The sequence below is a fragment of the Apteryx rowi genome, unplaced genomic scaffold (genome assembly GCF_003343035.1).
Source record: "Apteryx rowi isolate R43461 unplaced genomic scaffold, aptRow1 scaffold_109, whole genome shotgun sequence".
NCBI lineage: Eukaryota > Metazoa > Chordata > Aves > Apterygiformes > Apterygidae > Apteryx > Apteryx rowi.
In genome coordinates this window covers 973,038-986,023 of record NW_020447297.1, presented here as the reverse complement: position 1 = coordinate 986,023, position 12,986 = coordinate 973,038, and the positions used below count along the sequence as shown (strand labels likewise).

Genomic DNA, 12,986 nt, shown 5'->3' with positions numbered 1-12,986 from the left:
AAGACAGAACCACCACTTCTTATTTAGGATAAACTTGTGTGTGAACTATTGAACTCAAGAGGTCTTAATTTCATGTCGATGCGGTAACATCAGAATATCAACAGTTATAGGGCTGACCCCTGGACGTACCTATCCCTCTTCTCCCCTCCCCTCCCTTCATGCTGTAGCTAAGAGTTATGGATGGTTGATGGAATAAGAAGCACACGGCTATGTTCATCATTTCTTTTATCAAAATGTGTGAGTCAAAACACAGTGGGATCTGCACTTTGCCAGTGTACTTTTATAGCTAGGTATTTCTGCCCACTCCGGTTTTAGGCATTTATTCAGTGATACTCAGTTTGTCTTTTGAAGCACGGCAGCAGTTTTGCTTTATTTTATTTTTTGTCTCATAGGTAGACAACGGAAGCCTGCAGCCTGTGAGTAACAACAGAACTTTTTGCATATGGCAAAAGAGAATGAAGAAGTAAAGCAAATGGAAAGAAAAATAAGATTTGTTTGTTTTTATTTTGCTATAGGAAACAAAAACGGAACTGCAGATGCCTGTGAATGAACTAGCTGTGGTTAATCCTAGAGAGAGTTTTGGCTACTCATCTAACCAGTTAGATTAGCACCTGTATCAGTGAAGCCAGGTAGCAGTAACAGAGAATGGAAGAGGATCCAGATAAACACTCACTGCTACACTGTAAAGTCGGATGCCTCAAAATGGTGAGACATTCTGATTCAAGTCCTGAAAAGCTCTTAAATACTGAGGGATTTGCCCAAAGTTTTGCAAGAGCCAGCCCTTACATTATAACAGCCTCACTTCCACTCTCTGTTATTTCCACTTAACTTCAGGTATATTAGCAGTCCTGCCGGTTTCAGTGAGAGTTTTCAGAAGCTCAGAGCTCAGCATGAACTCAAATGCTTTATTGGCTTTAACTCAAATCATCCGGCAGGAATGTCCCAGTTTTGCTTAGGAGATAGACTAAATGGACTCTGCTTAGGAAATAGCTCCCTCTCCTGTTCTTGCTGAAAAAAGACCAATCCACTGAAGGAATCAAACTATTTCACTCCACTTTAGCAGTGGAGCACACTACTAAAGTACATCGCACAAAACGGTGCACTGTGGTCAAACCCCTTTCAGAAGATCTTCTCCTTTTCTCCTGTCTCCACAAGTACTACACGAGCTTAGTAACTATCAGCAGGTCCAGCTAAAAGGACCGAAATTAGTACAAGTAATTTCTTGGTCAAAGACACTATTGGTAAAGAATTCTACCCAGCCCACCATGCCTTTATCACTGTGAAAACAGTCATAAATAATCTATTTTATATTCGTTGATTAACAAACACCAAGAATATGCTCGTTCTTCTCAGTTTTGATGGGGAGCTGTCAAAAGCCCCCCAAAGCTGTGTCCTCTACTTGAATTAATGCAGAGCCTGAAATAATAAACCATCCTGAAACCAGCAAAGATGAGGCGATGTGTTAGCCTTGCCCCAGATCTGTCAGACCATATGGAACCAGACCCAGGTGTTCCTACGTCCAGAGTGACTTCCAAGCTGGCTCTGTGCATCCATACTGAGCCATGCACGACCTAATAAATCCTTCAGAAAGAAGAAACATCGCAGGTGGATCTGCAAGCATTAGTTTCATTCCAGCAAGAGTCGGACTTGTATTGCTTGGGTTCGGCTACTGTCCGTGGTATCTCAGCTCCCCAGAACGCTATGTAAGGGAGATCTGACCTCTTGTGGATTTTGAGACCTAAGACTGTAGTATTTTTTAATCTTTTGCTAACACAGGTAAATAACTGCATTAGGCTGGTGGCTGGTTTTGGTTGTTGTTTTGGTTTCTGACAAGAAGCTGCTCCAAGAGATTCCTCATTTGCTAACTCCTGCAGCACCTAACATAAATGTGAAGGGACTCAGTGTATCATATTTACTCATGATCGCAACAGGGCCTCATCACACTGCGTCCCATTATTATAACAAATCAAACAGGAAAACAAAAATAAGGAAAAATAAATTGCTTGCCCTTTTAGCACTTAAATACCCCCTAGCCATCAACACAGCTGTTAAATTTAGTACAACAGAAATGCTACGTTATGGCCCCCAACAAAGGATATCGGCAAGTCTCTTAGTTTATGCAGTAGCAGGTGACAAGACTCCAAACTATTTCCACCAATTATAACATACGCTGGGTCCTGTTGCTTTAGCTTCCCTCAAATAAACAAAATCCCACACTTCCCACTCTTCAAATCTGGACAGATAAACCTCCCCAAAGAAATGATCAAAACAACTAAGGGTAAAAGATGGAGAAAAGTGAAAAATACATATTTGGAACTCATAGAAGGAGGCTCTCTCTAAATCTCTTACATCAATATGAAGCAATGTAGCACCATAAAAAAAAAATGGAGTTAACTTTGAATAAAAGTTAAGTGTGGCAACAGCATGACGGTGTGCAGGGATACTAATCGGGCCTAGTCTAAATGCTGCAATGACATGGGCTACCCTGCTTCAAGGACTTAAGTGCAGACCCTGTGTGGTGCAGCACTGTGCTGGCAGCTCAACCAGCTTCTCTGGGTATGGCTGGGCTACCTCGACACCGCACTGCACTGAACCATGTGGACATACCCACGCACTTGGCTGATATTCCTTCATTTAGCTGTTTAAGTCTGAACTAATTATCCTCAGCTCCCTTTAAAGGCAGCAAAGAGAAATTAACACCTCTTTGGTCTCTCCATTGACTAAAAAGGGAGTCCTGGGTGGTTCAGGATGTTAAAAGTTAATAAAAKAAATACTAAAACTTCTCTGCCTTTCAGTTTCTTCACCTCTTCCAACTACTTCCCCTCAGGGAAATCAGAAAGCAAATCCCAGTCACTCTTYGTCCTCCATCAGACTTTCTGGACCTTTTAGTATAACATTCTTACAAATATTCTTACCTGTGGCCTGACAACCGACTCTCGTTTTTCTTGAGGGATCTTTCTCTCTTCTCTCTTCCAGTTCCTGAATGTCTGTGAGGAGCATTCACTTTAAGGCTTTTTTCATTGCTGTCCGTATCAAAGCTTGGAATAGATTTTCTTTCTTCTGTCTTAGTCCTCTCTCTTTCAGACAGCAGTTTGGCAAAAGAGTCATCTGTATCTTTGGGGAAGTTTCGTAGTTTTTCAGAGACTGAACTCGTGTGTGAGCTGGACAAAGTCTTTGATGAAAATTCCGTATTTCCTTTCAAGGCACTATCACTGTGCGAAGAGAAGTAACTTGTGGATTGTGTGGAAGATCCTTTACTTTCTTGAAAATCAGTGCTTGGGACATCGAGGTCATTTTTCTCATGTTCTTCACCCTTGAATTGTCCTGTGCTGCTTATGCTAACAGATCGTTTTGAAAGCCTCCTTTTTTGCAAATCCTAGAAATAAGCACCATTAAAACCATAGATTAAATTTCAAGCATCTTCAAATAAACACAAAAAGCAATGGAACGCTCTATCACTAACTTCTGCGCTAAATGATTTCCTCTTTATTAGGAATCAGGTAGATAGTAAATTACGTAAAACTTTCGGATAATAATTGAGAACAGAAATAAACTTTCACTTAAAATTTGGGCAGTACTAAAAATGTTTTAAATTGTTCTCTGCTTTTATAAACCTCTTTCATCCAAGAGCATCAACAAAATACTTCAAAAAGCTTAATTTTGGGGCTGTACCCAACTCAGAAGAAATCAAGACCTACAAGACATTTTACTAGAAAACCTCCCCATTACAGATACCCAGTCTTTATTTCCAAATAAAAGACATTTAGAAAAATCCAGTTAATCCACTTAACTTCCATATTCTCTTCAGAATTATCCAAATTACATGCTTAAAATGTCTCAGTTTCTCATTTCTATAAGTGTAAATTTACACAGGGAAAGTTTCTGTTTATATAAAAGCAGCATGAAGGAAAAAAAGAGGAATGAATTTTGGAATTGTTTCTCAAACACTTATTGATGGAGAATTGTAAAAAACAAAAACATTTCTTAACTGAGAGTAGTTTTTGAACCACAAACTCCTACTGATTAAATGTGGGTTTCAGAGAAGTCTGAGGAAATCAGATACTCGTATCTAGGAAAACTTTAGGAGCTGCAGATACTGCTAAAGTAAAAAAGCAATTTCCTGAGGAAAATGGAAAATCTCAGCTGTCAAGAGATATGAGATACCAAAAATGAAAAACAAATTTATAAAGGCATTCTTTAACTAAAGATCACAGATTTGCTGAGGGTAGTTCATATGTTGTTCCTAGTGGTTGTTTCTGAAAGAGTTTTAATTTCTAAAGTAACCAGAATCACTGCCCTAACTTACCGCATATTTACAGACTGCAGATTTAATGAGTTAACATGCAGAAGTCATTTTAATATTATTTGCAAATGATTTTATTGCAGCAGTTTATATATAAAATCTATGGTCAAGCCTGATATTTTGTAAGTGTTGGAAATCACCTCTGGTGAGCTTGCTCTTGGTCCAGCCATCATTCCTCTGACAAGGAGACCAGACCTGGACCTTTGCTTTTCCTTCACTGTGCCTTTCAGCTCCTCAGAACTCGGTGTTGCTTTTAAATCTTCCCGACTATCTTCTAATTTTTTATCCCCATCAGAGAGTGAGTGGCTGTTGTGTATTGTCCCTGTGTGGCATTTTTCACTTTTGTGCTGATGTTTTCTGGATGGAAGGATTTTATCTAGAGGATCCTCGACATCATATCTACAAGTGAGAAAAAGAAGCAAAACTTCAAACAGCAAAATAATACACAATGAAACCAAGAAAAACAGCTGCTTGTCTAATTAAAGCACTGTTTTCAAGTTAAGTCCCTTGTTATCTATTGATGGTACTCAAACATGATCACTTTTCACTTAAACATCTATCTACAGGTCTTCAGGACACTTTCAATTTCATCATTATGTCTTGCAATTAGTTATAGTATGTGTAATACTTTAATCTTATGCTTACTTTTTTGATACATACAATACCATAACAGAAAAAGCAAATCATATATAGCATATCAGATAGTTTCTAAGCGGCCATCAAGAACAATTCCCATTCCTTCTCCATCTGCGTGATTGGCAATTTGAAAACCGTTTTAACATTTTTGCTAACATCCTGTGTTATCATATAACTTAGACTGACTCTGCTGACCCCTTTCATGCTTTGTTCTGATGTGGAACATCTATTTTAGATCAAACAGGTTCATTTATATTTGGTCTTTTCCATGATAATAGGTTGCTACATTGCTGACATTTGACCTTTTCAATGTTTATATAAGTCACTCTTTGCATCTACTTTCCTACACATAYATAATTCTATAAACAAGCTTTTCTGAAATGCAAGCATGATTCATCTGGATCTCTGATTCTTTCTGCATAACACTATCAGGATTTTTTTCTCAAAAATAACCTTCTACAAATCATGTTCATACTAAAAAAATTCATTTGTGCCTTGTTAATATATCCTGTTAGAAACCATTCAGAATTCGATTTTCTTCATCAGGATCTCTTTCAATGGCTGCATAACATTAGATCACTATTAAATGGAAGTTCTTACATTGACTTGTTCCCACTTCATTGAGACCTATTTCCTGTCATCTTACAAACGTAATTTATATTTTCGGGAACCCAAAAATTATAGCGTCAAGATAACCATCTCCTAATCTTTGTTTTTTTATTGTAGGACAGTTTTCTCTATCCTGTTCCATAGTAAAACAATTCCATGAGTTGAAGTATCTCATATCACAAAAATATTCCTTTTATTTAACCAGTTAATTTTTTTTCAAAGGATCATGTCCTGTGCTATGAAGATAGGCCTCATGTGTAAACCAAGGCAAAGATGATCAATCTCTGCGAGCATTAGAAAATCTGAGGACTGTTATTCCTGACCTAGGACCACATAACTCCTTGTTGCCAAAGGGCAACAYGTGTCAACATAGGGGCCATTTTAAGTTAGAGGATTTCAAAAAACATAAGGTGGTCAGCTAAAAGGACAGAGATGAAAGTTGTACTTTTTAGTAAGGAACTGGCAAACTGAATCTATCTAATTATTGGCCTGTACAGTCTCCACTCCTGCCAGCACTGTTAAAAATTATCCTGGTAGTTGAAATAAAAACTAATTTCAGGCACTGGTTGCTTGACACAGTAATGCCTAATTTCTCCTTGGCCCGAGAGGGCTGAAATAGTGAGGAGGATCACAGAACCACACTTCTGCCGTGGTGTTTCTCTCAACTGATTTATTTCATGGCCAATAAAAGGAATTGGATAGGCGGCCCGGAAAGCACAATAYTCCTCATTACAGCAGCCTTGTGGCTTCTTCCTCTTGCCACACTGTGGGTCAGAAGTGCTGTCAAATTGCACGGCTACCATGAGACCTGATCCAAGGAATAAATGAAGCCACCTGTCCAGGATGTGCTTGCCTCTGTCTTCCTTTACCCTTGATGAATGTGGGGCTCCAACACAGACTTCCTTACCTGTCTTGCTCAGAATATGCTTAAACGTACCCAGAAAGAGAAACCAAAGCTCGGACTTTAAGAATGGGAGCAGGTATGTATATGGCAAGCACGTTCTCAGTGCATAGAGCCACCGGCAGATTTGAGAGGAAAGTTTTCTCGATAAATGTGTTTGCAGGATTGGATTCTCAGCTGGCGTTAAAATTAAAAAGCACCATTATAAATAAAAGAGTTGTCCTGGTTTACGCCAGGACRGAATCTGAAACCCTGAATCCCCCGTCCTGCCACAACCAGCCTATTTTACACCCGCTTGGCCCCCTTTCCTTCCTTGCACCTCCAATCGTCTTCGGCCTTGCCAACCGTGAGCGTAGTGCTTGAGAAGTTGTGAAAATCGGTGTAAAATCACACCGGCTTTAAGAGGAAACCTGCACATCAACACTGGATTTTGCCCCCTAAGCTTTTCTGCCCCAAACCGTCAGATATTTCTTCCTTTCACGCTCCCACTTTGCTGTAACCTGGCACTTTTGGCCCTCCCCTCTCCCCTCGCGCGGGCTCCCGAGGAAAACGCCTCGCAGCGGGAACGGCGACGCCACCGCCGCGCGCCGCCTCCCCGCAGCGCCGAGCCTCCCCTCGCCCGCGCGGGCCGCTTCTGCGCCCGCGGCTTCACTCTGCCCCTCCGTCTGCGGGCGCAGGTGCGTCAGGTGCGTGCGGAGCGGCTGCGTGCGGACTTTCCGCGCGTGGCGGCCGCCCGCCTGCGAGGAGCGGCGCCCACCCACACGCTGCGCTTGTCTGTCCCGCTCTGTGGAGGATTAAAAAACATAGAGTATCCTTAAGCGTGAGGCAGAGCGGCCCCTTACGGCGCCACTTCCTGAGTAGTGAGGGCCTCTCTGGGCCAGCAACCCAGCACTCGCCTTGCCGCCCCCTCCCCTTTTCACGCCTATTCTGCCAATACGCATGCGCCCTCCGGGCTATATTTAGCTGTGGGCCGGGGGAAGGCGCCATTTTGAGGGGGGTGTTGGTGCGTTTGACGTGCTGTGTTCGGTGTGCTGGGTGCCGCTATTAGGTGTCAGAGAGGGGTGTTAGGGGCTTCCTCGGTGTGTGAAAGCTCTTTGCCCGAGTGAAAAAGGTCTGTGGGGGCTACAGGCACTGCAAGGGGACTGGGGCAGCTGCTGTGTCTTGTAGGGCAGGGGAGGAAAACGAGGCAGGCCTGAGCTCTGAGGCAGCGTGAGGTGGGAGAGCATCAGACACGRGGAGAGAGAAGAGCACCAGGAACATACTGAAATCATATCTGAAAAAAGAGAAACGGCCTGCTCTTCTTCTGTACTCCCTTCTTTTTAAGGATTACTTCTCAAATGATTATTTCAACTTACAAAGTCTTGGCTTTCTTTCCCTATAAGGAAGGACTTGCTGGGTTTTTGCAAGCTTTAATGCTCAGAAGTAGCTAGTTTGAGTACGCTGTGTTTAGGATGAGGATTAAAATTAGATAAATTATGTGAAAGTCAAAGCTGGGAAGCTGACTCCTTTTTTTTGTGCTGATAGAGTCCTATAAATGCCCATTTTAAAAGCTTTCTATTAAAGYACAGCTAGGACTATTATTCCACCATGAGACACTAAGAAACACAATGGAAAGACTTGACTACACATTTTTTTTCAGATAAATTTCAGGATGGAACTAATCTGTATTTGTAGCAATACTGAATTTAAGATAGTCTGCCCTGCTTTTAAATATGCAAAGCATGAATATAGCAGTTGTGTGAGTGCAGGTAGTTAGTTTTTCAGTAGAATGTGCTTTGATGTGAATATTTTCCAATCAGGTATAAAAGCTCAGATTTGTGTATGCTTCAGTGACCAAATCATGTAATTGGGACCAAGTCTCAATAATTGGTAAGGTGCATAAAGGACTATTTTTGAAGAGGTGGCTTGCGTAGGAGATTTTAATAATACGATAGTTTAAGCTTTGTGTTATTAGCATAACTAGTAAAAAATAGTGTAGCTGAAGGTATAAATGATAAACCTTTTAACACTATTTCAGCTGGAAAAAAGTTGTGACTAAATGGGGAAAAGAGAAAAGGATGTACCTGTAATCTTCAGTTTTGCTCCCATCAGACATAATGGTGCTCCGATGCACGTGTTCTTCATCTGAGTAGTTGGATAGCTGAACTGATGAGCTCTTAGTTTGAGGATTTGTCAAAGCAGAACTTGAGGCTATGGTTTTAGAAGTCCGGACATGCTCAAGGAAGTAATTAGTAATAATTTCAAGAAGTGTTTTCAGTGGATTTTCTTTTGCCTATTCAAGAAGAAAAATAAAACTCTTGGTGACTATTAAAACTCTTTCATTAGTCTTGCTGTAGTCTGAGATAGGATATTTCCTCTTRCTCTGTACAGTGACTGAAAATGTTTAATGCTTTCTAGGTTTAGCTGCTTGCAAGCATATACTGGATGTGACTGTATAAATAGTACAGGAAACTAGAAGATGTCAGGGAAATTCATAAGCTTAAAGGTTTCAGTTCTTAAACCAGCCAAGTAGGCATGGTACAGATGAAACAAGCTCTTTTGGTCATTCTTTTAGCTAAACACAGGGTGGTAACTATGCCAGAGTACACCTTTGCTAGTGTTACTTGGTCAGTTTTAGAAGGGTGTAGAATGAACTGTATATATTCCTTTCAACACCTGACTTGAGTATTTCTGTTTCATATTATCAGAACTCTGAGAAGCATCAATTTTAGAACTCCAGTCATGTGCATGAGTTAACTCCTAATTTTAAGGCAACAACCTTCCCCCCCACACACACATACACGTCACTTTACTATTTTTCAGTAGTACATGAGAAAATAGGTTCTGTGAAGATGAGGTTCTAGGAATTAAGCTTTTTTTAAAAAAAAAAAAAAGCTAGTGTCTGCTGTAATAATGTAAATAGAGTGCAAGGGGTTTTTTTATTATTATTATTTTTTAATGATATAGTAATGGATAGCATTATCATTAAGATGCTGCTTGCCAAAAGAATCGTGATTCCTGAAGTCATGAATGTCCAGGACTGCTTTTAGGGACCAAATGGAAATTGTCCACTGATGTCCCTGACATCAAGCATTGTGGTCTGTGTTATCTTAAAGAGTGAGTACATAGTAAAAGTGTAATCCTATCTTGCAGGTCTTGTATAAAGTCTCAAATGAAAACAGGCACACAGAGATACTTCTGAAATTGAATAATCTAGCCATAACAATGGAATAGGTGTTAAAATTAATAAGTGCTTATTGTTGAGGATGCTGTTTGTAACAACGGTTCATGAACTGCCAGGTTCTCAGTTTAGTCCCATGAGCTGTAATGTAATCCTAGCTCAGTGTTATGCTCTCCTTTACTCCAGAAATCTGTTGGTACATCCACAGCAATACAATAGTGTATATGGGGTTGAGTTCTSTGCAGTTTAGATATGTACTACAGCCTTGATCTGTCTGGCCTAGTTTCACAGAATGATTGCCACGTTCTTGAGAGGAAGATCTATTTCCTTACCTTGTTCTGTTTGTACAAGGAGTGTAGATGTAGGACATCTCGAAGTTCATTCCTGTTATTGATACTAAGTGCCGAACGTGGAAATTCTCGGTCCATGGCAGCGATAGTTTTCTTCAAACCCTGAGAAGGAGAAGCGTAAGATTTAGGGTACTTAAGACAGTACAACTAGTTACCAGAGCTTTTATTCTTGACTTTGTTGAACCTAATATGAAACTTACGGATGTACTAAAATGACAGTCGTTAATAACAAGTGCCCCCCAAAACCCTGTACTATAATCATACAGTCTTGGATTACTGTAGTGCACAGATTTTAAAATAACTGTATCCTACGGTGTTGATGTTATCTGTGAGTAGAAATAATCAAACATGAAAAAACAAACCACCTTGCAGCTAACTTCGTCTGCTTAAGAGCTTTGTTAGGCTGAATGGTCTGTATGAAGGCCTCTGCTGGTACCTGGTCTTGTGGTTCATGTAATTCCAGAAATAATGAGTTTGCTTTTTTCCATCAAGATAATACAGTTTTTCTTAAATACAGTTTTGTTTTCTGTAGTTACAAAGTCTAAACATCAGATACACTTGATCTTTTGGCCTGTATGGAACAAATTTCAAAAGCTTTATCCTGAGTTGAGGCTAGTCTGGTCAGTCTCTGGTCAGAAATCAGTCTGATTTTCATTAAATCAGCAAACTGGTTTGGGGTCTTCATGTGACTCAGTATCCAGTTGTGGTTTATATGACAATATAATGATCATATTAATTGGAACAGTTAAGAATGAATCTTCTTAAAGTTGTTGCTCTTATCTGGAAGAAGAAAAAAGCCTCCATCTCTTGTATGAATTTTTAAAAAACTGGAATGAAAATTTTGCACCATCAAGCCTATTCCAGTTGTGGTCCACCACACTTCAAACTTCCTCAGCTGTTTAGAATCTAGTCATGCATGGCAGCTTCAGAGACTAAATGTCTGGATATGACACTTTCTAGGGGGAGAGCCTGATTTCCTGTGAAATGTCAGGGTCAAATCCCAAACTTCTTCAAGCAGCGCAATGTCAGAACACTTTTGAGAGAGAATATTTTGGTACTTTGCATGAAGTGTTCCTGCTACAATAATTTTTTTTTTTTTTTTCCCTCCCTGCAGATGGTTTGCCTGGCTCAGAGCTAGGGATGCGTGGACAAGTCATGGCAAGTAAAGAATGGTTCTCACAGTTGACTTGGGTGTGTATTAAAGAAGGATTGGGATGGAGGGGGAAACACATGCAGAAGCACAAAGGATTTCCATGCCCCTTATTTTGACACCATAGTATACAATATGAAACAAATGCGGCAGTGTATGTGTAAGTTACTGTTGTAAGCTCTGTGGTCTGTTTTGCCAGTACAGCATTGCTATTGCTTTCATGCTTTTATTCAATTTTATGTTTAAACATATCCAACTTTGAAATGGAAGTGTCTTTCATTTGAAAAAATCTTTGTAATCAGTTGAATTGACAGACTTCAGCCTCTCATGCTGTCATACCTACATGACAGTAAGTGGCAAATAATGAGTTCTGCATCTGAAATTTAATGAGCAAATGTTTAAACATGGTTCGCAAACACTGAGAATGTGCATGTGGAGACTGGATGCAAAACAGACAACAAAAGTAGGGTTTGTGTAGCGCTTAATAGCATTGTGGTTATTTAATTTCTGACATAAGCAAACATTGCTGACACTAGGGGATTAGGCTGAACAACAGCAATATTTTCTCAGGATTGGAAGTAAAAAATATAAGGAGGTAGACAGTTTTACCTGGAAATGTGAAGGTGTATTTCTCCTCTGCTCCATCCCACTCTCCCTACGCTTACAATACAAAGGATTTTCTTTATGGCATTAAGTTTGTGAAAAGTACAGTGGCCTCTTTCTTCCCCTTCTCCCTGTTTCCTTCCCCCCAGATAAATCTACTGTCTGCTAAGCTATTACTGAAAACCAGAAAAAGACATGTTACCATTTTCTCTAGCAGTGCTGCCTTTTGTCTTTTTACGTTATTAGTTGGTCTGGGAAGTTACCTATGTATCCCAAGGGCAATAGCAAGATTGGTAATTGAGTTAATATTGGGTATTTGCAGGCACATCTGGGTAAGAATCAGGTTTTCTCAAAGAGGAAGCTGCCTTCCATATTCAGAAATAAATAGGCATTGTGGGAAATGTAGTGCAGATGCTTACTCTAAAGGCTTATTACAGTTCAGGACTAGCTGCTCTAAGGCTGGAAGAAGTCCGTCCCTCCCCGTCCCACCCCACGTTCCTTAATCTTTAACATCTAACATTTTTCATGTGTCCTTCTCATTTGTACTAGCTGGAGAAAATCGAGACAAAATTACCTTTCTACTGAGAAATTCTCTCACCAGTGATGCAGCCACTTCTTCCACAAAGGAGTTATCCATTTTTAGCCCAGAGTGTGTTTAGGGGGCGTATTCTCTACTTCATCTAACAAATCATTCAGATCTGCCGACATTGCAGCTCTTCGGTGCAGCTTTTAACCACTGCATTCCTGAAGCAGTGGAGGGCAGGACTGCAGCGGCGGGGCTGTGTTCAGTGCGGTGTCAGGGATATGTTGCTGTGGAGACCATGTCATCGGAAGCAGGGAGAACTCCTCCCCCTGGGAGGGAAGCAAATGGTAGACTTAAAACTAAAAGAGCTCATGTTATAACACTGCAATAATCATCTCAGTAAATGCTTTTAAGATGCAAAAACTCTGTTAAATAATGAAATGTGAGAATGGAGTGCTCAAATCTGGCAGAGGTGATCATTTTCTGATTTTTTTTAAAGTCATCAAAAGAAACATATGTATTTGCAGCCTTCTGTGCTACTACTAATTTTAACCTTGTATATTCTAGTAAAATTACACATTTGTAAAAGCAAAAAAAAAAAAAAAAACAACCCCCACACAAAAACCCTAGCTGTTAAGTGAAAGCCTAATCTCTCATGCTGGTAACTTCTAAGGTGGGAGCATGCATCAGTTGAATCTGTCCTTTCAAGTTGCACCTATATTCGCCCATGGTGCAACACACTAAGGGGAAG

At 40.2% G+C, this 12,986-nt stretch overlaps 1 protein-coding gene across 1 annotated transcript in view; it reads right to left on the bottom strand.

Moving 5' to 3' along the window:
* The window catches only part of MINDY4 (MINDY lysine 48 deubiquitinase 4), a 90,378-nt gene extending 77,873 nt beyond the window's left edge, over positions 1 to 12,505 (bottom strand). The window contains exons 1-5 of the mRNA XM_026072554.1: positions 12,287 to 12,505; positions 9,942 to 10,061; positions 8,513 to 8,721; positions 4,444 to 4,702; positions 2,916 to 3,376 (exon numbers count right to left, since the gene is read on the bottom strand). Of these exons, the coding sequence (XP_025928339.1) occupies positions 2,916 to 3,376; positions 4,444 to 4,702; positions 8,513 to 8,721; positions 9,942 to 10,061; positions 12,287 to 12,349 (1,112 nt within the window). The 5' untranslated portion in view covers positions 12,350 to 12,505. The remainder of the gene's footprint in view (positions 1 to 2,915; positions 3,377 to 4,443; positions 4,703 to 8,512; positions 8,722 to 9,941; positions 10,062 to 12,286) is intronic.
* Positions 12,506 to 12,986: the final 481 nt, after the last annotated feature.